This window comes from Chinchilla lanigera, unplaced genomic scaffold (assembly GCF_000276665.1).
Source record: "Chinchilla lanigera isolate Chin_1 unplaced genomic scaffold, ChiLan1.0 scaffold00017, whole genome shotgun sequence".
Classification (NCBI taxonomy): Eukaryota; Metazoa; Chordata; class Mammalia; order Rodentia; family Chinchillidae; genus Chinchilla; species Chinchilla lanigera.
The window spans coordinates 27,060,395-27,086,708 of record NW_004955418.1 but is presented as its reverse complement, the minus strand read 5'-3'; the positions used below and the strand labels follow the sequence as shown (position 1 = coordinate 27,086,708).

The 26,314-nt window shown below is 45.7% G+C and overlaps 1 protein-coding gene across 1 annotated transcript in view; it reads left to right on the top strand.

Moving 5' to 3' along the window:
* Positions 1-8,278: 8,278 nt before the first annotated feature.
* The window catches only part of Vcan (versican), a gene marked incomplete in the record, with an annotated part of 110,836 nt that continues 92,800 nt past the window's right edge, over positions 8,279-26,314 (top strand). The window contains 2 exon segments of the mRNA XM_013513017.1: positions 8,279-8,688; positions 20,153-20,228. Coding sequence (XP_013368471.1) covers positions 20,159-20,228 — 70 coding nt within the window.

The following is a 26,314-nucleotide window of genomic DNA, read 5'->3' as shown; positions in this document are numbered from 1 at the left end:
GACAGAGTGGAAGGAAAATTACCAGGAGCCACAGGGTGAGAGAAAAGGGAAGATGATGGTCAAAGGGCGCGAGACGGCAGCTCTCTGATGAATGTGTTCTGGAAACTACTGTGTAGCTCAGGGAGGAGAGTTGGCGATGCTGGATTTTACTCATGAAATTTGCTATAGAGGAGATCTTAAGTGCAAGAACTAGCTCGACCATGGAAATCATTCACAATACCATCCACAAGATATATCAAAATGTCACCTGAAATATATAATTTTTATTTGTCAGTTATACTTTACCAAAGATGATGACGAGGAGGAAGAAGCCTGGGCAGAGCAAGAGCAGAGGCCCAAGAGCAGTCTTCTTGCTTTGGTCTCTCTTCAGAATCCAGAGGAATCCCTCCTCCAGAGGGAGGAGACAAGCAGGGCTCCTCCCTGCCCACGCCAAGGGCTTTCAGCCACAGGCAAGCAGCTCTGTGGAGGAAAAGCCTTAGTTAGTGCTTGAGACTGGCATTTTAAACCATGTAAGCCAGACCTTTATTAGTTAAATTTGTATGGATAGTTGTGGAATCTTCCAAGTCAAGGAACTTTCATCTCAGTGGGGTTGGGACCTTTGATAGCTGTTTGTTTAGTGATTGAAAATAACTCCCAGTTCTTAAACTACTGAGTAGAATTTGTCAAATAACTGTTTTCTCAGTAGCCTACCTTTTTTTATTCCACTTTCTTCCCTCCAAAAATAAAATTATCTTTGCTAGACTATGTAGGGCTTTTGTTTTCCATTTTATGTATGGCCCAACATACCAGTCAGCATTTATGAATAGTGGAAAAGTGGTTTTCTAGAAAACATGGTTTCTCAGCTGTAAATTCCTGGGGAAGCTGTGGGTTAGGGATGTATGTGAGCAGTGCAGAACTAGGAGAATTCTCACTCAGGGCCTCTTAGGACAACACAGGCATGTTACCACTTTTGTTGCTGGAGATTTGGCTCCCAAAAATGCGAGGGGAAAGGGGCTTCCTTGCCCCTGCAGCAGTGGGTCACGTGGATGTCTCGACTGCCTTCTGCATTTTGGTCTCAGACTTCTCTGTCTGTTCAGAAATCCTCACGCTGTGCTCCGTTCCCTGCCCCGTACTCTCACTGTCTTGCACCTTCTCATTCCTAAGTCCTGTAGAGCACACATGCAGGGGTCCCCATAGGAAAAAGGAAGGGAAGGTAAGTAAGGGTAACAAGATGCTGCCTTCCTCTGCTCTCTTCCCGTCATCACGCCCTTCATCACGCAGGCTTAGATTTGCACCCTGGGATCCCTCAAGTCGGAGTTAGCCTGTAGTCTGCTTTTCTTTGGTTCATTGGCTGTTCCAGGTGTTAGAAGTACTGGACCAAGACTTCCACATTACAACTGGCTGAGACTAGGCAGCGACCAGCTGTCCAGCTTAACATGCTCCTCGGTGCTCTCCACTGTTTATGACATTGCCTGCTTTTCTCCCTTACATTTCCCTCATGCCCTCAGCTGGTATTCGTGTGTATTTCTCAAGGTAGCAGAGGTTTAAATCCTTAAAAAAGGATTCTTAAAGGAAGTTCATAGGTTATAAAGCACTTGCAATAAATCTAGCCCCTATTATCTATCTATCAATTATCTATCTATCTATCCACCTACCTACCTACCTATCTAGCTCTACCTGAAAATAAAGGTTAATAAACATATATGTTCTGGACACAACATATAAGACCCTGCTCGTGTGAATTTACAGTTCTTCTGACCACAACTACCATGAGTTTAGGATTCATTGGAGGTGCCCAGGACACCAGTGTTCAAGACCTATCTGGAAATCCCTGGCTGGATTTCCCTGGAGTTGGGCTGGGAGGGAGTCCATATCCACCCACGGCCCTAGCTGGGAGGAAAAAGAGGCAGGAATTCAGGCAGGGGATTTTGCCAGTGAGGAAGCACTGAGCAAGTGACAGACAGAAGGAGGGTGGGTGTTGGTGTGGGAGGAACGCGGGCTTCAAGGAGGGCGCTGATGGAAGGATTTGCTTTCTTCCCCAATACCTCAAGATTTTCCACCTTGTTCTGCATCAACCAGGGTAGAAAACTATTCCTGCCAATCCTTGGCAGTGAGGAGAATATTGCGGATTGTGGCAGTCATAGCCCACAGCCCCTCACCCTCGTACTTCCATACATTGCAGCCTAACTTCCAATCACAGCCTTCAGGGTTCATCGGTCCCTTTCCCCGTGGAAGTAAACTAGAATCCTGTCTGTTTGCACACATGGTCAGAGTGGCAGAAGAGTAACAAACTTTGGAGAAGTTTTCAAGCAATAAATGTCTAAATCCTTTAGCTCTCCTGCATAAGACAGCGTTCCTGTGGCTGAGACACAATCCCTGACACCCGCAATTTAAAGGATAAAAGGTTTAATTTAGTTCATGGTTTCAAGGGATTCAGGCCATGGTCCTCTAGCCTCAAGGCCGAAACCTCATGGCAGAAGGGTGCGATGGAGCGAACATGCTCAGCTCACAGTAGCCAGGAAAGAGTGCTTGAGAAGGGGTGAGGGCCTATGTGTAGTAGCCAAGATCACAGCTCCATGACCCACCCATGCACAGGAAATACGCTAATCTGCTAGACATTTCTAATGTGATGAAGGGACATACCCGGATCAATGCCCACACTCAGCTCAGCTGAGACAGCTCTGAGGTGTGTGTTCTAAACTGTTCCTCGACATCCCTGCAGGAGTGAGCTTGTAAAGTGGTGGGCAACTCGCTTGAAATGCACCTTTCATTTGCTTCCTCTCCTCCCATGCTTCTCCACAGATGTTTGGTGACCTCATCCCTCAAATAAACTACTTGCACCAGAGCTCTTGCCTCACAGGCTACTGCTGTGGCAACCTGGGCTGAGGCAGACACCTTGTGAGACAGCATGGGTGGGAGGAGGAAGCCACACGCAGATGCCACCAGAGGGACAAAGAGACAAAGAGACAAAACCACCCCCCAAACAGTGTGGAAATGGGGGATGGGAAGGTTTATTGCACATCCTTGAATTATTTTTTTAGGGGATGCCTTTAAATTGGATATTATGTTTAAAATCATATTATTTTAACTATATGAGAGTTAAAAAGAATAAGTAATTTCAGCAATTTGTTCTTTGCTCTTGTTTTTTAATGCCTATCTTTGACACCTGTGCCCAGCAGTCAGCGACCCTGAGTAATATACCGTTCTATCTGTTCTTCTCGAAATGGCATTTCATGTTTCCTTCCACCATTTACTTTCCCCCCCACAGAGATAAAACCAATGTTTGATTTATCAACTCTGGAAGAAGTTCAGAAACTTAAGTGAAACCCAAATCATGTGACCAACAATTCTTATTATGAGAAGATAAGAAATGTGATTTCTTCATATGCAGTGAAGATGCCTGGAATTCAGCGTCATAGGATATGTGCATGGGAGAGATTTCCTAGTAAAGAAAATAGATGTGTTGGGCTATCCTTCTCCCCTGATGCTTTTGTAGTCAATGGTATGTGTTGAAAATGATGACTGACCAAACCAACTAAGGGGGAACCAAAAAATGTACATATTTTTTCCTCTAAGTTCATTAATCTTTTTTTTTTTTGGTACGAAGAATCAAATTTGGGACCTTATGCTTGCCAGGCAGGCACTTCATTAGTCATAATGTAGAAAAATTATAACTCTCATAGTTTAACGGATTAAATTTTTCTGCAGAGATCAGAAACTCTTTGAGGATGAGAGGCAATTTTTACCTTTCTGAAGAATGCTTAAGTTTTAAAACAGTGCCCAGGAACTGTGCTTGGTTGGGTTGATCAAATAGACACTGACAGCAGCCTGTATGTGACAAGTATTTACTGACCCACAAATATTCTTCTAATTCTTGAGTCATTATAACAAGTATTTGACATCAATTGTTTTGTTGGGTTAAAATGAGATTGTATGTATTTTGGGTTAAAGGTATAAAGTTCCCACTATTCGAGGAGTTGTGTGATTCTTTGCAGAGACAAAGTAAAACTGCAACACCTGCCTGTTACCCCTCTCCCTTGTTCGGATGCCCATACTGCCCTCCTGCAAACGTTCTTCCAACTGTGGAGAAGTTCCTCGGCTTCCAGTCTTGCATCCTGCCTCTACTTCCCGTGCAGACACTAGGGATGCCGTGGTGTGTCTGTGCTAGTCCTCTCTGTGCTCCAGTGTGTCTAATTAAACACATGGAGACTGGTAGCCACTGGAAATAAACAGGGAGCTGAAAAGTTCTGCTGCTTCACAAAACCTTTGCATTGCTCCCTGCCTTGCCTCGTGGATTCTAAGATCTCTACCGCTTCCTTGTGTTCAGAAACCAGACTCTTCCATTCTCCTGGGTTCAGACAAATGTTTTATATTTTTAAAAAATGACCTATATCCGTCAGGCTGTGGGGAGGGAAGGAAAAGAGTTGGAACAAGCAGCGAAGGAGGGGAGTAGGATTGCTACTGTCTTTGGTTCCATCAGTCAGCCTGCTGTCTTCCTGCCTGGATCTTTTCTTTGTAAAAATGATAGCGTTGTTCATGCCCCGCTCCCAGCAGTGTCCCCAGGCGAGTGCAGATGTGCCGAGCCTTTGGCTGTCTGTGGACCTACGCAGAGAGCCTCTCTTCTCCCTCATGAAGTCATCTTCACTGCAAGCCAGCCTCTCCCATCGCTCCATGGTGGAACTTGGCTTTAGCTCGCATAGTTCTGACATGATGTAGATGGTCTTCTAGCTAAGTTCTGGAGCAATCTACCCAATCATACTCAGGGCATTTACAGGAAAGGAGAAAACTGTTCTGTTGAAAGAAACATTTTGCTAAAGGAGATGGGGCGACACAGAGTCAGGATCTGATGGCTGGGAAAAAAATTTAAGTTTTGGTGGCTTTCTCAGGATATTTGTGTTTAATTTTTCTGAGCAGGAAAAATCCTTTCAGGTTAAAGGACAATGAGACTTTGCTTTTTGCAGGATTTCTTTTTATTTTTTAAAGGAGGCAACAAAGACCTTTATTACATCTACATTTCCTAGAAAAGCAGAGAGTATTTAAAGTGTTGGGTGGAATGTCCGTCCCTAGTCTACAGGGTTTTTTTTTTAAGTAAATGGTTGTGACACAGTCTTGGAGGGTTGGCTTCTTTGTCCACGCCCTTTGGAAGGAGTCAAGGTGCACTGATAACCTGTAGCGTTCCTTCTCACCGGAGTGCACACTTTGCTTCCTTGTGCCCAGAACCAGTCAGAGTGGGGAACTGAAACACGAACTCTTGGTTTTCTGAATTTGAACAGGACTGGAATCTTGTCGTCCCTGCCACAGTAGCAAGTAGTGCCATGTTCAAGGATGCTTCGCCTGATCAATAAAAAAGGAGGACTGAAATGTGACCCTCAAGAACCTGGGAAGAAGGGTTCCAATGAAGATAATGAAATTCCCTGGAGACTCCCCTGCCATCTACACCTTCCTTCTCCAAGGCCTGGGCTGGCTGCCCAGGAGCTCAGCCAAGTTCCTAGAGACAAGATCAAGGCAGGGAAGGGAGGTTCACAGCTCTTGGCTTAGCGTTTCTTGTAGACACCAACCCTATAAAGAAAGACCTTGCTTTATCTATGCCTGGGATCTGGACATTCACATAAACAGCATTCCCAGTGCAACAAAAAGATTTCAAGGGGACTTCTAGAAAGAGAGTGTGATTACTATTTGACTTAGACTTGAGTTAATGGATAGGTAAATGAAGTTTTCCTTATAAAAGCCACCAAAATATTTTACTCTTTAAAAACTTCTAATAGTTTTGTCAAATTTAAAGAATCTTAAAAAGCTGCTTTCTTATTCTCTTTGAGGAAAGAAGGCCCTTGGGAATAGTTACACATAGATATAACAGCCATAGACTCCCTCCTGGATGTACCTGGTGTATTTTCCTTTTTTCATTTTATTCTCTATTTTGGACAACGAAATGGGAAAATCTGCTGTAGCAAAAGAAAGCAAATATACCGGGGATATCATTTTATTTTAGTTGGCAGTCTGAAGAGGCGTTTATTTTCTAAATATACGTTACAACCTAAAGAAGGGGCAAGGCACGCAATATAAAGCTTTTCAACACCCCTGGTAATTTCATTAGTTGAGACCGCCTAAGAAAGTGCTTTGGGTTGTACCACTATTTGGTCAAGGGTTATAATGCTAGGGATGGTACAAGAAACAAGAAACACTGGAGAGGGACAGGATCTCACTTGACAAGATAAAGGAAAACATCTCAGAATGTAAGGCACATTCCCTTAGCATTGCCTGCAAATGGGTGTTAATCTACTCTTAGTCGCTCCTTTATGGCCCATTTCTCCTTTGTAGAACTGCTCTGAACTACGCTGTGAAGGGAGAACGAGGTAATGGAGGGATGATGAGCTTTCAAACTGGCAGATCTGTCACAAAATGGCTTTGGGGAAGTCACTCAAATTCAATGAAACGCAAATGAGAATAATGAAATGTATCTTGGGGCTGGGGATTTAGCTCAGCGGCAAAAGCGCTTGCTTGGCAAGCGCAAGGTCGTGAGTTCGGTTCCTGGTACCGGAGAAAAACCAACCCCCCCCCCAAAAAAAAAAAAAGAAATGTATCTTGAAGCACTCCAGTGAAAGATCTATCCAAATGCCTAGAGTATTTTGCTTGGTTCTTTCCCCATTCTACATAGAGTCATCTTGAATCAAGTAATCTGAGGAAAGCCTCGTGCTAAACGAGTGACTCTGGGAGCATTGCTTTCTGCATTCTAGTTTGCTCGCATATTAAATGCAAAGGCTAAAGTCTGATTCTGTGACTATTCGTATAAATATTTAAGGCAGCAGATTTTAATATTATGAATGGTAGTATAATTAATAATTCACTGCAAAACAAATGGATGTCCAAATGATACATTTGGTAGTTTTGTTACTCGGTGTAGTAAGCTGACAAATAAAATAGAAACGAACAATGTACATTCTGAGAATGGAAACTGCCCTGATAAATCTCCCACCTGTTTATCGTTTAAAACCCATGACTGTGCTGAACGCCTACAACCTAGAAAAGACACGTACAAGAGACCTTGGAAATATGGATGCATAAGAGCCCAGGTTTAAAGATTTAGAGTGAGCTTAAGGCAACCCAATCAAGGAAATCCACAGGGAAAACTGACTTTGTCCTTTATTCACTTCTGTTCTGAATCCTGCCCTTGAGGCAATTTTTTTGAGCAGTTTTTCCGGAGAATTCTGAGGATACTTCCATATTTGTGTAGAACACAAAAGTTCGCCATCCATTCCAGTATCTCTGGCGTTACACTGACATGCATCCCGGACTCACTTCGTTCCCATTGTGTAAAATCATACTTGACTTCAAAGGAAAACCCAAAGTCCCTGTTTTCTGAGGGGCAGAAGCCCTTTGTGTCAACTAGCTGACCCTTTGCTCCCTCAGGTCCTATTGGAAACCTTTTGTGGCACAATGCAAGAGCTCTTCCATGAGTTGGTGTTGTTTACACAGCGGGGCGCGCAGGATTGAAGAGAGAAATTCGCCTAAACACAAGATAGATTTGGGTTCTATTTTCTGTCAGTGTGGAGTGTGATTGATAGATCCACGGAGTCTGAGTTACTCAGAGAAATTATTAAGCATTGTGCTGTAAGGGACACCGAGGAAGGCAGGAAAGGAAGGAAGGAGAAAGCGAGGCTAGATTTATGTGGGGAGGTGCGGATTTGTGGCAGGGAAAGAGGATTCCCTTTGAATCCCACAAGGATTCGCCTGGGGAAATTTCCTCTCCAGTTCTTTATGACCAGGGTCTTTGTGTGTTGCAGGAGGCTGCCCGGCTCCCCGGCGCGCAGGTCCCCCGAGAGGGCAGTGGGGGAATCCTTACACTTTCCCTGCAGGGTTCTGCGGGATCCCATTTTCAGTGTCCCTTACGGGTTGGCAGGAGCCTTCAGCCTGACACTTCTTCAGCTGGGACAGGCAGGCTCTGGGGGCGCACACTCTGGCTGTAGCCAAGTTCTTGGCTGATTTTACAGAGTTTCGGTCGCTCCTACACAGAACGGATCCTGTTCAATTGTTCTGCGCTGGCCTGACCCACAGGAGCCTGGGGCTCCGCTCCCCCTAACTCGGAGCTGGCGGCGTGGGGGGCGGGGGCGGGGAGGGGGAAGGTGGGGGTGCGCGAGAGCGCGGGCGATGTTCCCGAGGGCGCCGCCGCACGGGGCGCGCGGCTGTCCCCAAGCCGATTGGTACTTGTGGTCGGGAGGAGACGGGAGGTGGGAGTGCCGGGAGGGAGGGAGGCAGGCGGTCCCTGCGGCGGGCGCGGGCTGCTGCCTTTCCGGCCCTGAGCCTGCTCTCCGCAGCCGGGCTCCTAGGAGTGGCTGGAGCCGCGGGGCGCTTCTAGAGCCCGTAGATGAACCCTCCTCCTCTGCCTCCGCCTTCTGCTCGCGAGTCTCCTCCTCAGCGCTGACGGTACAGTGATATAATGATGGTGGGTGTCACAACCCGCATTTGAACTTGCAGGCGAGCTGTCCCGAGCCTTTCTGGGGAAGAACTCGAGCAGCAGCAGGCGCGGCGCACAGGCGCTTGGGACCGGGACCCGCGTGCGCCGGCAGAGCATCCTGCCTCGTCCTCCGGCACCGTCCCGCGCCGCGTCCCGGGCCACCGCGCTTCTATGTGACCCTCCCCTGCCACGCCGACCACATTCGCACGGTGCTGCGGTGAATTTTCCCCCCAAACAGCAAAAAGCCGCCTTTCAAGGTAATCGCGTTTCTTTTGTTCCCCCTTTAAAGGCAAAAAAGCGAAGAAAAAAACTTACAGGGGGAAAAAAAAAATCGCGTGAGTGTTTTCAAAAAGGAACACTGCAATTGGTCGAGGTTTTAATGAAGGCAAGGAGAACCGGAGACCGGGAGAACTTGGGAAAACGTGTGCAGTTCCCTGCAGGTAACTTTCCCCAGGGCGTTGGAGAGGACGCGGGGACCACGGGCTGGGAAGATGCAGACAAAAGAAGCCGGCTGGGTGGGGGCAGGACTAGCGGGACCGGGAAGCGGCGAGTCGCGCTGTCCTGGAAAATCGTGGGGTCGGGGCTGGAAGCAGGGGCGGAAGCCCGGGCACCCTCCTTTTGCTGCTGCTGCTGTTAATCGACTTGAGGCAAAGTTTGAATGGGGCCCGCGAGGCTCGCCCGCTTGCACTTCCCAAGCCACGCCGCGCGGGCCACCGGCTCTCCGGCCGCGGGCGTGGTCCGTGCCCAGCGTGCCTGGAAAGCCGCTCGCGGGTGGCGCCGGACCGTGCGCTCGGGTGTGCTGAGAGACCCGCGCGAGCGCGCGAGGTCCTGGGCTGCGAGTCGCCCGGCCCCGAGCTGCGCCCCTGGGACACTCGGGATTGACACTTGGGCTTGCGCCCGGGGTTCTTTTGTCCCGCGCGCGGTGCTGGCGCTGCGGGGACCGCGCAGGGAAGGGGGTGGGGCTGCTGAGCCCTGCGGCGGCCGGGGAGGCCGAGGCGGGAAGCTTGCGCTGAACCAGCAGGGATTTGCAAGGATTTTTTTTCTCCTCTCCCTGGAGAAACTTGGGGGCTGCGGCTCGAGCCTGCGCCCACAAAGCAGCGCCCGGGATTCTGCAGACAAAGGTGGCACGGGGACCCGGTCGCCTCGTCCCCACCCCGCCCCGCGCAGCTCTGGTCCGTGGAGCAACTTTCCCGGCCGGTGGAGGGCGTGTCCCAGAGTCCTCCGAGCCCCGAGCCCCGAGTCGCGGGACGCGCGCGCTGCAGCGCGACTCCTGCGCGTCCGGGTGTTCCCGCGCGCTCCCGAGTCACCGGTGGCGCGGGGCGCGCACCACCGGGTGGAAAAGTCAAGTGGTGGCTTAAAGCATTCACTCTGGGTCCAGCTGCGCCCCGGCCGCACCTTTTGTCCCCGCGTCCCCATCTTCGCACCTCCGCCGCGCCCCTCCCCCTCGGGCACGCAGGAACGGGCGGGGGACCCCGCGCCCCGACGCCGAGGGAGGAGCGAGCCAGGCGAGCGCTCCTTCGGGTCCGCCTCCAGCCCGGAGGTCCCGCAGCCAGGGCTTGTGGCGGGCGCTGGCGCCCCCTGATGGAGAAATCCCGCGCGGCGGAGGCAGGGGACCCCGCGCCCGCCCCCACGCAGCCGACCGCCTCCCCGACGCGGGCTCGGGTGGGAGGCAGAGCCCGAGACACACAGCGCGCCTTCTCCCTCCCGGGCGGGACCCACGGCGCTGGCGAGGGGGGACGGGAGACGCAGCGGGTCTGAGGGCAGGGACGGATCGAGAGGCGTTGTACACGTGGACCCCCGCCCCAAAATGTGGACGTCGGGGTGCGGGTGGGGCCGGAGGTGCGGCCTCCGCCACTAACACGCCCCGATGCGGCGGGCGCAGAACGGCTCCTGCCCGGCGCCCGCTCGTGCCGATTCCCGCTTCCCAGCCGGCTGCAGACCCGGGCCGGGCGGGCGGAGCGCGGGCTGCGTCACGCAGGACCGGCGGCGGGGAGGGGCTGGGCTTCCGCGGCGGACCCGCGCGCAGCGGAGGGCGAGCCGGCCGTGGCCCAACTTCGGACGGAGGGCGGCAGGAGGGAGCGGAAAGGCCAGGGGCGGGGCTGCTGGGCTGGGCCGGACCCGGCCGGGATCGGAACCTCGCCGGGCTCTCCCCATCACGCCCGGCTATCGCAGCCTCGGCCCCGCTCCTGTCCCGGCCGGGACGGGCGCGACTTCCAGAGGGCGGCACGGCCAGGCGGGCTGCGGGCTGGGGCGGGGCGGCAGGCGGGGCCCTGGAGCGGTCACCCTCGCCAGCCGTGCGTCCTGTTCTTCCACCGCCTGCAGCCCAACTGGTCCAGCTGCCATCCAGAGGGCGCCCACCGTCTTAGGCTGCTTAAGTTGTATGAGGCGGAGAAGTGGCCCTAGGCTGGGTTGCCCAGGTTGGGCTTGAACTTGTGAGCCTCCTGCCTCAGCCTCCCAGAGTGATGCGGTTCCATGGTGCGCCACCACGCCCAGCTTTTTTCTTGCTTCCTGTTGTAGGAGAGGTGTACCTTTGGCATAAAAGTGAGACGCCCTTATCCTGTGCTCCACGTTCTTTTTGTGGTACCGGGAATCGAACTCAGGACCTTGAGCTTGCTGGGCAGGTGCTGTGCCGCGGAGCTCTATCTCCGGCCCTCCATGTATTTTAAATATATTTTTAAAATATATCCCTCTGTCTACAGACCATTTCATAGTTAATTATAAGGTGGATCACGTTCCACGCTGTCCTAGAGCCTTTGTCTAGAATGGCAGAAGTTTGCCACGCAAGACTGGTGGAATTCTGGAGGGAAGCCCAAAGGGGAAAGGTCTAACTGAAGCCCTAACTGAGCAGGGTACACTCTGGGGGCCCACAGTGGGCCTAGCCCAAGTGCAGGATTGGCACGGACTCACTCAGTGAGCCAGTCTGGGAGCTGGTGGGGACTAGGAGTTCTACTCAAGGGCAGAGTTTTGATTCTCCTGGTTCTTCTGCTGTGGAAGAACTGGATTGTAAGGCTCTCGTCTGGCACTTTGAATTCTCTAGCAAGTTGACCCACTTTCCTTTTGTATTTGGTTCCTTGGAAAAGCTGTGACCTAAGTTGTTTCGAGTACTGCTTGGAGATTGTGGCAAACTCATTGTGAAAATATTTATAGGAAGTCCTAAAATAGGATGTGGTGAGTTTGATATAAGAATAGGAAGGCACCAGTGGAAGGAAACGTTTTCGGAGAAGGCAGAACTGGTTTCCCTTTGGGGAATTGGTGGTTTGGAAGAGCGGGCTCTGGGGGAGACATTCCCCAAGGGTCCACTTTCTAGTTCTGAGCTCTAAGTCAAAAAAGGAATACGCTGCAATTGTCTAGGTTGCCCGCACTAATACTGCAAAGGCCCCACAGATCCCTAAGTGACTGCGCAATTGCTCCTTCTGCAGGAGTCCACAGCGCTTCCTCTTCTGCGCACGTGGTGGGAAAAGTCTGAGGTCCCGGACGGCCGAGTAGGATTCATGGAAGAGTCCAAACTGTGGTTTTTCTTAATAGATTAAAAAAAATAAAGTTCGTCCTCAATTATATTCCTTGCTTTTGAAGAATGAATCTAGAAAAGAAATCTACTTAGGGTTATTTGTGTTTTTTGATACAGGTTTCTGCTTTGTTTTTGCAAATTGAAGGGAAACATATCTGTTGTCCAAGATTTATACAGGACAACATATCTGTTGTCCAAGATTAGTACAGGACAACGTATCTGTTGTCCTGTATTTAGCCACTAATAAAATTTGTGTGGGGAGGTCTACAGAGCTAATTAGGATGGAGATGATCAGTGTTGCAGATTGTTTTCTCTTATTTCACTCCTGTGCATAATTTCTCTGTGGTTAACGATTGGTCAACTAATTGAGCATCACAGCCTTCGAGAACCCAAAGATCAACTTACTGTCCCCCAGCGTCCTATCGTGAAGCCCTCCTTTCCTGGTGGAGTTTAAACGTCTTGGTTACCTTTACTCGTGGACAGACGTCAAGGGTCTCTGTATTTAAGATGGGGCGCAGCTCTGGGAAGGAGTGAGTGGTGCTCCAGACACGGGGTTCTTTTTCAGAAAGACTGAATGACGTGTCCTAGGCTGCTTTTCTACCACCCACCTAGAGAAACCGGTTGGGACACTCACGGTGGGAGGCGCCTCCCTCTCTGAGAGGAGATGCTGATTGTCACCTGGGCTCCTTCTCTTATTCTACCAGAAAATAGGAAGCCTGTGTGCCCGGTGATCTGGAATGAGAGCAAGGGGAAGTAGAGATAACTATCTTGGCCAGGCTCCACTTGGCTTACTGAGTTTTTGCCAGTTTTCTTTCTCATTCATACATATATGTGCACGCAGGGGTTTTGGACACTTAAGTTCTTATTGCTCCACATGCTGAAAGTGCTTGTCTTCCAGTTGCCAGTACAAAAGGTCTTGGTTTAATGAGTTTGCCAGTTATGTTTCCTAAAAGTCTCTGGATAGACCATGCGTCTATAGGCAAGTACTAATGCAGGTCTGCATTTGTATTTATTTCAGTATCTATAGATAGCCTACTTAGTTCTTCTAAGAATTTTAAGAGATGTTTATGTGTCTAAGGTGAAATTACATATTCTATAATAAACATGTAATATGTAATAAATTATAACCTTTTGGCTGTTTAATTACTGATTTGATATTCCTTGAGGTTTAGCAGAATAAGCATTAAACTTGGAGTTGGTAAGCTTGAGTTGGACTCTTCAGCTGGGAAAACCAAATTCAGGCAAAACCTTTGGATGCTCAGTGTCATAATCTAATAAATGGATATTTGGTTAGAAGATCAAAGGAATAAATACCTAGGAAAGGGCCGTCACAAATGGAAAACCACACAAACAAGGGGTGTTAATGTATGATGCCTAACCAATTCATATTGACCCAATTCTGTAATGTTACTAATAATAGCAGTAAACTATGTATGTGTATTGTCAACTAAACCTATGAAATGAACCACACAAAGGCGTACAGTTTTACACATTAGGGAGTACCATTGATCAGAAGACAGAATTCAGAAATAGATACAAATGATGTCAACATTCACTGACAATAAGGACTATTTCATAAATAATTTTGGGACACTTGATAGGTCAACTCAAAATAAAAACCAATCTCTACCTCATTTGTCATCCTAAAAGAAATTGAAGGTGAATCCAAGTGAAATGGAAGGAATAATATTATTTGAGAAGTTACTGGGAAAAAATTACTAGAAGTGACCATGAGATTTTGAAAAATAAGCTAGGAAGCAAGAAACTTGTGCTAAGCAAAACATAAACCCAAAAGCCATACCAGAAAATGTTGGTGAGTCTGACTAAATAACAGTGAAATGAGCAACAAGAAAACAATACATCTTCGAATCATCTGCAATAATAATTCTTGATATACCAAAAACTTTCAGGAGTAATTAACATAAAATCCTATCTATGTCTAAAATGGCCAAAATTTAAATACAGATAGTGTCAGAGAGAAATGTCAGTGTTTTTTCATCATATAAAGCTTTGTGCATCCTCAGTAATGAAAGAAAGAGTAATTAAAACACCTAGTGGTGTGCTGTGCCTTACTCTTTCACTCAGCAGTAAAGAAAAAAATAGCTTGAGAAGCATCTTTGTTGGTTGTGTTATAGAGAACATTATAGTCTTTCAGAAAATATTGTGTTATAGAGAACATTATAGTCTTTCAGAAAATATTATGGCAACAACGATAGGTTCATGTTTAGAAAATTATGTGGCAATCAAGATTTTTTTGATTTAGCATCAAACATTTTTAAAACTACACATATCCTTTGAACTAGCAATGTTACTGGGAAAGTGTGTCATTTACATGTTGGTACCTATGTCACCCAAGACAAATGGACAAAGATATCCCTCAAAGCATTGATTTTAATAGCAAAAATTTGAGAGCAACCTAAGAGGTTATCATAGGGACCTGGTTGAATAAATTTTGCCAGTACACCCATCTAATGGAAAGCTTTACAATTGCTAAAATGACGTAGAAGGACTATATTTGGTGATGTGGAACATGTGTTATTAGTACTACTATTATTATGTTATTAGTCCTTGTCTGCAGTATGTAATGTTCACATTCTTTATGTGGAGTTGGTACGTGTACCTGACACATCTTCATTCCCTTTTGCTTCCCCCCACCATCAAGAGATGGAACATGTATGTTAAGTGAGGAAAATGATATGCAAAATGGTGTATGTACAGTGTGAGTCTAATCATATACAAATGGGGATATATTCATTCTTTTAATCAGTATTTCCTGAGAGTCCTAGGCATTGTGAACACAGGAGTGAAGAAAAGTATCAGACTCTCTCCTGGACTTTCTGCCACAGTGGGTAGGAAAAGGTAATCCCTTAACACATAAGTGGGTAAAGGTGATATATGCTATGATGAAGTAGAGCTGGAGGAAGACAGAGTCTTGAGGGAAAGGCTTGCCCGGCAGAGAACAGCAGTTAAGGAACAACACAGAAATGCTCAGCCAGGCCCAGGCTGTGGAATCCAGGTTCAGGTGAGCAATAAATTCATATGGCCCTGGGACCGCTTGAAGTGAGTTAGCAAAACTTCAAGTCTGAACCTTGAGGCTCATGGACATGGGTTGTCTGGGGGAACTAATTAGCAGAGTGGAAGACAGAACCACTGTGTTTGCGTCCTCAGGTCACCCTTGGCTCAGCTGGGCTTCCCTGAGATCAAGAGAGAATACTAAATATCTGTTTAATAGAACTTAGGCTCCCTTGCTGGGACAGCCCATCCTGGTGCGGTGCCCTCTGTAGAGACATCAGTGTGGACTGGAGTCCTGTTGACCTTGGCTCTTCTGTCTCCCAGGCAACTGAACAGTTTTGTCAGCTGTACCTTGATTACGTGATGACCTCTTCCTCTTCTCATTGACTTTACTGAAGTGGGAGGCTAAATATAGGCCCAGGCTCTGCTCCCTCCCCGGGTCTGTCCATGCATGTAGACCCGTTATCACCAACAGACTGGAGGAGCAGAGGAGTGGAGATGGGGGCCGGATGGAGCTAAAGGCAAAGTTTCCCAAGAGTTCCCATGTAGAATAAAATCAAACGCAGAAGGCAAGCGGTATATCATAAGACGGACACGGGCACAGCCTTAAGAAAAGTAGAGAAGTGGAACGCGTGCCTGTGGACTGAGGGAAAGACAACAGAATGTGCAGCTGAGGCGGTTAGGACCCGCAACTGCAGTCTGGTGTATTTACAAGAGATAAGCGGTCACCCTCTGACCCTGGTGCTGTACACCCAGGAGCCTGCAGTCCCAGGCATGGGCGGAAATAGATAAGGGCTCTGTGGGTGGGGACAGCCTCCTGTACATAGACCCGAGAAGAAGCTGCTGCTTGGCTTCTGCATGGAACTAGCCAGTTAAAACTTGGAACAAGCTTTGCTAGATTTCTGACTTTTCAAAAGAAGGTAAAGACCTGTGACTCAGCATGAATACTCCAATTTTTCATCTGGCATATTTTGAATACACTTAAGCGCTTGTTACAATGCACTTAAGTGCTTCTGATCATTTTATTATTTTCTATGCATTTTCTTATTATTTTCCTTCTCTAGTTTAGTCTTAGAAGTAGTCTTAGAGCAAGTGATGAGGGTACTCAGTAGACTTACACAGGTGAGGGATGGTTTCCATCCTTCCTTCGAAGGATAAAGACACTTTTATACGGATGAAGAATGGCTCCAAGAGTCAGACTTTTGAGGATCAGTCTTGAGCAGATTAGGATGAGGAGGAGGAGGTCCATTCCTGAGTCAGGCTCACACATTTCCCTTCCGGTTTTGTCAAGAGATTTGACACTCTGGATACTGATTAATATCAGACGTTATATGGGTCGTGGTTAACACTGGGCTGACCCAAAGGTATGTCAGTGTGTTCACTTGCCCCTGCTCGTGTGGTTGTGCACTTTGCAGTGTGCCTTAGTGCGGTCATGCCTGTGGTACGTTGGCGTTCTTCAAGAGTCTACACTAAACCTGGTGCCGTGAAATGTTGTGGGAAACAGTACATTGCATAAGTTAGCAGCTCTGCCTTCCAGAAGCTATTGTTTTATGGAGGAGATAAAATGTGATTACACATCAAAATTCCAAGTATGCAGCAATTATTGTAAACATAAAATTGTTTACTACTGTTATAGTGGTTAACTAAGGCTATAATATAGAGCTTCAAATATTTTCTTTTTCATTATTAATAGTACAAAGTCAAAATTAGAACACCCATAGCCTGAATTGGTAATCTTAATAATGAATATTGAATATTAAATACTTTATACCTTTGAGATATATATATAGTACATATATATGATTGTATATATATATATGATTGTGTGTATATATATATATATCACTTCAATAATAAATCACTTAATGATTTCATTCTACACAAACATTCCCCCCAAAATTTACAAAAATCTAGAACTCTAGGTATTCCCTGGAGAACAATTTTAAATGTAAAATGCTATATATCTCACACTTTCCATCTGTAGGTCAGTGGATAATCTCCAAGGAAAAGAATATATTTAGGATTACCTAATAATCCTTCAATAATAAATACTTCAATAATAAATCACTTCAATAATTAAGGCCTTAAGGGAAGATTTCAATCACTTCAATAATAAATACTAACTTTTGGTTAGTATTAGCTAACCAAAAGTTAGCTACAGAAAATGATGCTAACTTTTTATAGATACAGAAAATGATGCTCAGAGAGGAAGTAGGAAGTGTCATGTATCCAAAAACCAAGAGTCTAAGTGGAGGACGTAGAACTGGAATTCAAACTTGTTTGAAAGTGGAGATTGAAATTAGCTCTAAAAGTTTCCTGAAAAAAAAGAAAAAGAAGAAAAAGGAGAATAATTTTGCTTGAGGAAAAGTAGGAAATTATTGCTTATCTGGATTCAGTTAGTGCTCATGGGTTATATTACTTTTAATAGCAGTTTATGATGCAACCTCAGCTTTTATCTTGGTTATGAAATTGCTATGTGTATCTCTTCTAAAATATTATAATGTCATTAAGATATAGTTAAAATATAAACCCATGAGCCATAACAACTTACTTGAGTACCTTATAAGAAATCGAGAAATGTCAAAAATTATGGCCCTTCCCAGTTAGTATTTTAAATAATCTAATAGCATATATTACTGACTAAATGGTGAGTAACAAGCGTGACTAGGGTTATTAGGTAATCCTAAATATATTCTTTTCCTTGGAGATTATCCATTGACCTACAGATGGAAAGTGTGAGATATATAGCATGTTACATTTAAAATTGTTCTCCAGGGAATACCTAGAGTTCTAGATTTTTATAAATTTTTTTGGAATGTTTGTGTAGAATGGAATCATTAATTTCTACAGAGAACAGTTTTAGTGGAGTACTGGAGGGTTCAGAGCACAGTCACTTGGCTCTGTGGCCGTCAGACCTGTCAGGGTCGGGTCTCATGGCAGAACATATGGTAATTCACAACTGTCCACTCTATGGCCAGGGAGCAAAGGAGGGATGTGAGGAACCGGGGTCCCACGATCCCCTGTGAATGCATGCACCCTCCTGCCTAAGAACTCACACAGGCCATGCCTCTTAAAATTTCCTCCTCCTTCCAGTAGCACCAATCTTGGGACTAAACTCTAATACCTGGGCCTTAGAGGAAGATAGAAGATCTACACTATAGTAAAGAGTTTGGACAATAGAGGAATCTATCAGTTCATATAGAAAGATGTTCACAGTTATGACCCATTTGAGATCCATAGCTTAAGAACTTAAACCTTGTCATCCCTGGTTCGTTTTCAGCTTTATTCCAGGGCTATCTCATCCATGTATGGATTCCAGATAGCCACAGTGATTTCAAGAAGACATATCTTATCATGATAGTGTCCAGTGGAGAAAAGTGGCCACCTCTCCTTTTGTTCTCTTCTTAAGTTGAATATACCTTTCTCAGCAGCCTCCCACCCTCAGCCCAGGACAGGGATTCTCTCCTATTTCATTGGCCAAACTTCCATACTTACCACCATTCCAAAAGCAATCACTGGCAAAAAGAATGGGACCTTGCATTCTTACATCTGGTAATGTGAGCAACTTCGATGAAGATAACAGTGTGTAATATAACAAGCACCGTTCACTCCTATCATTTGGTTTTGAAACCCTGTATCATTTTTATTGTTTCTGTGTTGTTTTATTTTTGTCTATGTTGTTGTTATTTTGTTATTTTTTAAATTACTTTTAAAATAAAAACTAAAGAATGGGACCACTGTACTGACTTGGAGTACCAGGATCACTTCCTTGTACTGGGATTTCACCCTGGTTCCTCTAAAAGTACATAGCTTTACTCCAAGGGGCGATACTAGAATGGAACTGGGTGTTTTTTTTTTGTTTGTTTGTTTTTTGTTTTTTAGAAGAAGGAGGAAAATCTACTTGGAAGCCAACCAATAATGGTTTTTATAGACCAATTCTCAGTGTAGCAGAGAAAGACATAAGTATGGAGATCAAATAATCTGCCTTTCTTGAAGTTGACACTTTGATTTCTAGATGGTCCCTTTGCTAGTCAGCTTTGCATAACCATTATAAATACCTCAGATCCCCGCTCAAAAGACAAAGGATAGCATTGGCTCAGTTTTGGAGCTCCAGCGTGTGATTGATTACGGCTCGTGGCAAGGCAGTATGTCACGGCTGGAAGCGTATGGCAGAGCTACCAGTCAGCTCAAGGGGGCCAGGAAGCACAAGAGCACAGGGAAGAGAGAGATCAGTGGTGTCCTGTAGTCCCTTCAAGGGCCCACCCCCAGGTACCTGAGGCCTCCAGGAATCCCCACACCTTCCTCCACCTTCCAATAGTGCCAAGCTGAAGACCCAGCCTTTAAGATCTGGCCATTTACGGACATTTAAGATCCAAACTGTAGCTGTTTCCAACACTGGTGCTGCGTCTGCTCCTCATTAAAGCGTCACAGAAATTCACACTGGAAGGGACCACTGTGAGACTTGGGTTGTTAAATGTCACACAATGAATTGAAGACTAGAGTCAGAACAGGATTTCTTGGCAGTCAGCACAGGGCATTTTCCTTCATCATTTGCTCTGGAGGGTTGGGAACTGTTGGAACTGCTTTCAAACTCATGGCAAGCACTGGCCACTTTTGTAATTAACAACTCCTTAGAATACACTTGTTTGGTTTGCCCAGCCAGCTGGAAACCCAGTGGAGTCTGCGCTCTGAAAAGCCCGCCGAGGTCCTTGTTCTCTGCTTTGATATCATGTGCCTTGTTTGAGGCAAATTTCTTACATCCAGCATCTTTGCTGTTGCTCCTTCATCTTCATCTTCTCTTGCTCTATCCACGGTCACCTTCATATTGCTAAAGACTCTGTGGTCACTTTTCCTTTTTCCCTTCTTGCCCCCACCAGATCCTAACTGTTAGTCACTCAGGCTGTGGCCTCTGGTATTCCTCCCACAGCCTTCCCAGTTGTGGCTTTGACATATATTCGTATTGTTGTGTCCCCAAATTAGATGCTGGGATTATTTTGGTAACTACTGCCTTGGGTGAGACTCACACTAATAATTGCAGGCTTGAGGTAACTTCTCCTATTACAAGTTCCCTCCTGGCTTTACATTCTGAGAAGATGCTGCTCCTGCTTTTCCTCCATAAAATGCACAAAGAGTGGCATGTGATGTATGGTCTGCTTCTAGGCTGAATGCTTGTGATTTACTTTGTTTTTCTTCATTCTTAGGACAAGATGTTGATAAATATCAGAAGCATCTTATGGATGTGCTCAACCTTAATAGTAACCCAGGCCCTACATAAAGGTGAGTGTGACAACAAGCTGCTCCTTGCTTGCTGACATAACAGGGGATGGAGGATCAGCCTGGGTCCCCTCAAATAAAGGATCGACATTTTCTCACCTGCTCGGTGCTAACTAAATTCTTAATTAAAATAGTATAAGGAGGAAAAGTGGTTTTAAACCAATCAAAATAAAATAGTGAACAGAATGCTAGAGTTCAAGTGGAGTTACAGTCACATCCAGATTTCCTTTTAACTCATGTATGGCATGGAGGATGTTTAAAAATTCTACCTTCGCCAATACTGCTTCTCAAAGACTTTTTATTCTAAAAGTAAAGATTATTAAACACTCAGGAGGTTAAGTTTTGAAGAGTCAAGAATATGTAGAGCAGGTTGACAGGAAGACTTTAGACTCACCTCTGCTCTTTGTTTAAAAGTAACTTTGCAAATACACATGCATTGTTTTTCTTAGCTTTAAGAAAAGCTAGTAGTTGCCAGGGAAGGTGGTGCACACCTGTAATCCCAGCACTCGGGAAAGCTGAGGCAGGACTATTGCTGTGAGTTGGAGGCCAGCCTGGACTAAGGTAGTCAGCTCAAGGATAGCCTGAACTATAGAGTGAGACCCTGTCTCAAAAAAAAAAAAAAAAAAAAAATTAAAAGCTAGTAGTGATGTTTCTCAAATTCCAAGCTCATCGTTTAGTGTAAAGAGACACACCCAAAAACACGAAGGCAGAAACTACACTGAACTTCCTTGCTGTGTGCTTCTGCCTCCTGCTCCTCTCCCAGCACTTCTTCCTCTTCTTCATCATCCCCACTCCATGCTTCCGGCTTTCGGAGGCAGCTGCACATACACAGGCTGTTGTTATCTTTCCTCGTTTACCCATTTGATTCATTTCACTTGCTATACTTTCTCTTCTCCTCTACTGTTTTGTTCTAACTCCTTCTTCAAGACCAAGGTTAAACATCTCTCCATGTGTTCATTTCTCCAGTCACCCGTCCATCTATCTGTCCATCCATCTCACTCACTCACCCACTCATTTATTCCCCCCCGACCCCAGTGACAGTATGTTTTGAGCACTGTCTTTGAGCCAGGTGTTGTGCTGGGTGTGCTGGGATTTCTGGGTAGATGGGCCATCCACACATTGCCCCAGGTGTCGCTGAACCTCGTCCCCTAATTATATGAGGCAGGCAGCAAAACATGAACAAGGTAGGCCCTGTCACACTGGTGAAAATTAAGCAGAGCGATAGCATAGAGATTGACTTGAGCTGGGAGATACTGGTAAGGTCACTCTGAGAAAGTAACATCTCAGGTGAAATGACAGTGATGCGGAGTGGCCAGTCAGCCAACAGGTTAGGGAGAGATGAGTGTGACTGAGTGACAGAAAGGTCACTAGAGCTGGACAACGTGATCAAGAGCTAAACAGGACGTATGGATGGATAAGGACAGAGGTCAGCCCCTTCAAATAATAACACCTAGCTCCTGTGTAGGATTTACTTCGATCAGGAGCTGTTCTAGGTGTTTAAAGTTAACTCAGGGAAACTCCCTCACCCAGGTGTCCTACAGAGGGGCCCAGGGATAGAGGCGCTAAGTAGCTGTGCCCAGCCTCATGCCCAGTAAACAGCAGAGTTGGGGGTGAAGGTGCAGCCCTAGGCACTCACACCCCTCACTCCTTGTACACTGCTTGTGCAGGATGTTACTAGCTTTAGAGAAGATCAATTTATTCCCAGTACACTGGGAAATGTGGATTAGTTTCAGCCCATGAAATATACGAGCTTAGTGCTTTTAAAATTCTCTATCTGTTGCTCTGTGAAGATCTGACTATAGGCGAGCGAGTGTGCCAGCCTTTCAGGAATGGTGTCTCCTGAAGAGGCAGAAGGGAGGGAACTGAACACGGGGAGGTGGAGGACTCAGACAAGCAAGGACATTGGGTGAGGTGTGTGGGCAGGAAAGTCATCAAGAAGGAACAGACTCCTGGCCTCTCGCTACCCTTTCTAGCTCATCAGAAAGCCCTCCTCTATCACCCTGTTCCCTTTGCCGCTATGCTGTTATGGCTATCACACCACCCTGTCTGGAAGACATAGAAGGGCTTGCTCCTATCTTGGAGCAGTGCAACTGACATAGTGTGACACATTTTCTGGGGTTCTGACTGACGGGTGAATGAATGCTGCAGGGATGACCCAGGGGGCTCTCCCAGGTTAGCCGCCAGCATGTTACAGCTGAGGAGCTCTTCTTGAGTTTTTGGGAAGTGAAGGTGAAGGACACAGGGCAGGAAGGACAAGAGCATCCAGAAGAGAGAGGAGTTTTACAGAGGGGCATGGAAGAGGAATTGGATAGGGTGGCCGGTAATGGAAGGGGCATTATAGAAAAGGTAGCAGGCAAACGTCTCTTCACTTAAGTGTAGACTTTCCCCTCATAGAAAGAGCTCATGCAGCGATAAACCAAGCAAAATGACACATACTCAGTGTATCTCCTTTATAGTGTTTTAAAAACCATAGTAATAGCCAATCATACGGAGTAATTTTTACCTATCAGTCTCTGTTCTTTGTAAATTTATGATCAGGATTAAGGGTTGTAATTAATTCAATGCCAGATGAAGAAGTCTTTCATTTTTTTCCCTATGAAAGGCAAAACTGGAAAATATAAAATCGATATTAAAACATTTCCTAGTTCATAATGAGATACCGTGCAGTAACTTGTTGAGTGGACACTAGTATACACATTTGTCTTCAGATTTTTTCTGTTTATTCCCTGATGCCCAAGGGATCAATGACCGGCGTTCATGAGTAACTTGTCCCCGGCTTTAACACACAAGGAGATCTTTGCCTTACTGATACTCATTACATTAGGTTGCAAGCTGTCCGAGTCATTGGCTACTTGCCTTGATCTAGTTATTTTATTATTCCTCATGTAGTAAGATGTGGAGCCAGGCACAATCATGAGCGAATAAACAGACAATGATATGCATCAAGGGAGGGATAAATTCCCATTTTCAATCTGACATTTGCTGGGCCAAAGTGTGTGTGTGTGTGTGAGACTGAATTGTGCAGATGGAATCTACATCATCCTCACTCGAGCTATTGACAGAAGGATGCGTAACTGATCATTCATTACCAGCGCTGTCTCCCTTACTGGGCTCATACGGGCCACTGACCCATATGGGAACAGTGAACACTTGTCTTGGAGTTCACTTTATTATTTTCACTGTCAGAATTCCAGACAACTTCCTGTAAGTAGCAGATTTTTAAAGAACATGCATAGGTTCTACACACTATATGCTGAGCTTTCTTCTTAAAATATTTGGACTAAGTGAGCTCAGTTCCTGTGACCTCATGATTTGAGATGCAAGATTTAATAAAACAAAAGCTTTGACCACACAGCTTCTTGTTAATCTTATTGCTGAGATTGGATTCTGCAGGAATATATATATTTATATCCAACCAAAGCTTTTAATTATAACAATAAACAGTCCCTTAGGAAATTGCCTTTTGACATCATTGTGAAAACATTTCATTACAGGGTGGTTGTTAGGTAATGCACTATATTTCAGAAACCTCCCTATGGGATGGATTTAGGGGAATTTCACATCTGTCTCACGCACCTAGAATTCTGAAAATAATTTAGCAATAGTTATTAAGATATTAGAAGGCAGTTATCAAAAGCAGTCTTCTAAGGAGATGATAAAGTCTCATAATTTATGTCATGATTAAAGTTGATGATAAAGCTGTTTATTTCTCCATTAAAAAAGCAGTGGTTTACTTGTGGTTAAGACTGTACATTTTGTTTGTAGTAATTAATTCTTTAGGAAGGAAGATGAGATTTCGTAGCACATATGATGAATATAAATTAGATGATTTTTTTGATTACAGGATTCTCACCTCTACTTTTCTTTCCCTTTTTCTTTATTCCTTTCTTTGCTTTTCCTTCCCTCCTTCCTTCCTTTATTAATTTCTTTCTTTTTCTTTTCTTTTTTTTTTTTTTTTTCCAGTACCAGGAATTTTCTTATCTTTTTGAGACAGGGTTTCACTGTGCAGTTCAGGCTGTTCTCAAACACTGTGATCCTCCTGCCTCAGCCTCCTGAGTGCTGAGATTACAAGTGTGTACCAGCATACCCAGCCCTCACCTCTTCTTTTCTTAAAATCCCTATTTTTGGCAAAAAAGTCAAGGTATCTGTGTTGTCATCGTTTCTCTAACTGCATACAAATTTTAACAATATAAAGCAGGCAGACCTGACTCTTAGGGTGTCCCCTGTAGATATTATGAATTTCTTTAAAATGTCATGAGATTACTGTAAGGTTTCAGTTCATTTAGTAATTAAAGACTTAGAGAAGTAGGATGTGTCTAGGTACTGAAAGGAAACTGATAGGAACATTTTTTCTGTGATTAATTTGGGAGCAGAGGAAGAACCCAGTAAGTACCTACCAAAGCTAAAAGATTTCTTTCTTAGTTACAAAGGACAAGTATTCTCCTCGGACCTGTCCCTAGCCAGCTGGGAGCCCGGCCCTGACCCTCTGGAGCATCTTTAGTACAACTGGACCAGTTTTGCTCCAAGGATGAGCTTTACATTACAGAGTTTACAACCTAAGCCAAGAAAGATTAAAAACGAGATTATCACCTAGACACTACATTACAAAATTTGAACAATTTTAGTAACATTTTAAGGAGTAACTTGCTATGGTTCATAGCATACCTCACTTTATTTAATTTTGCTCAGCACCTTAAATCTGGGCAAGTTATACATAGATTAATAAAACAATAAATGCATGACATTAATGACCATTATAATTTTGGAACAGATTAGTGATTTCTATCATAGAGTCACAATGCATTACTTATTTTGGATTTATTGATATCATATATTTTATAGGTTAGTCTTTGTTAAGGTAAATTTTAATGTTTAGCATAGAGTATGTCTAGCACAGAGTATTTTTTTTTTCCATAAGAGGCATAATAGCTACACAATATCTTTCTGGAATGTTCCAGATGATATCCCAACGGAATTCACAGGTCTACTTCTCATGCATGCCCATGTTGGGACATAATGTTACTTACACATTGATTACTGGCCGAGTTAGATACACACCAGTTTTTAATTTAAAGGTCAGTATTTTACTCCACCTGGAGGCTCAAACTATCTTGGGGACCATATTCCCAGGAAGTGGGCCCTGCCCCGCGTTCACCACCATTCTGTTATCAGCACATCCTCCAGGCCGACTGGCGGGGCTGGAAGACAGAGGAGGTAGAGGGAGGGGAGTCCCTTTCACACGCAGTGGTGTTAAACTGCAATCGGTGTCTTCCCTATAATTAAAAGTTTAAGGGCCTACACAGAAAATAAATATTTTGGGAGGGTTAGGGGAACCGACGCCAGCTTTCTCCCTAGGATGCAACGAGAGAAAACGTCTCACTCACAGTGATCCCAGCGGGATTCCTCTTTGTCACGGAGGCTGCTGGCTCCAGCCTGGAGCTGGTTCAGATGTCAGATTCGCTGGTCCAGGTCCCTGAAGTAGTTTTTTGGTTTTTTAAATTCTCACTTCACTTTTGGATTTTATTTTCCTGTCCTCGAAGGTAACGTAGCAGTTATCTTCACAAGCGTTTTCCCTCTTGGACCTGTAAGCGTAATTTCCACCTTCCAAGCGCAGTTCCTGGCGCGGTTGTGGTCTGTCAGACCTGCCCCTGGCACCTGACTTGCCCTCCTCCTAACCTGGACCGCTTGCTGCCCCTCTCCTCCCCTCTGCCCTCCCTGCCCCTTGGGTTACACCAAGCACCTGCTGCCCCTAAGCCAGGCTGCATCCCTGAGCTCATCCCAGCCCACCTTTTATTTTATTTTATTCTATTTTATTTTTCTGGTACTGGGAATTGAACTCACGACCTCGCACTTGCCAGGCAGGCGATGTGCCGCTGAGCTAAATCCGCCCCCCCAGCCCACCTTGTGCGTGTAGTTCCTTCTTCCACTCACGCCCTTTCTCGAGGTAAACATTAAGCTGCACTGCGGACAGTGAGCTGCAGGTGCTGCCGGCCCTGCTGTGCAGCGGGGCTGCCGCTCGCCCGCCCCTCCCCTCCGGCCGGCGGGGCTGACGGCTGCGGCAACCCCCTTTCCCTGCAGACCCCGCGGGG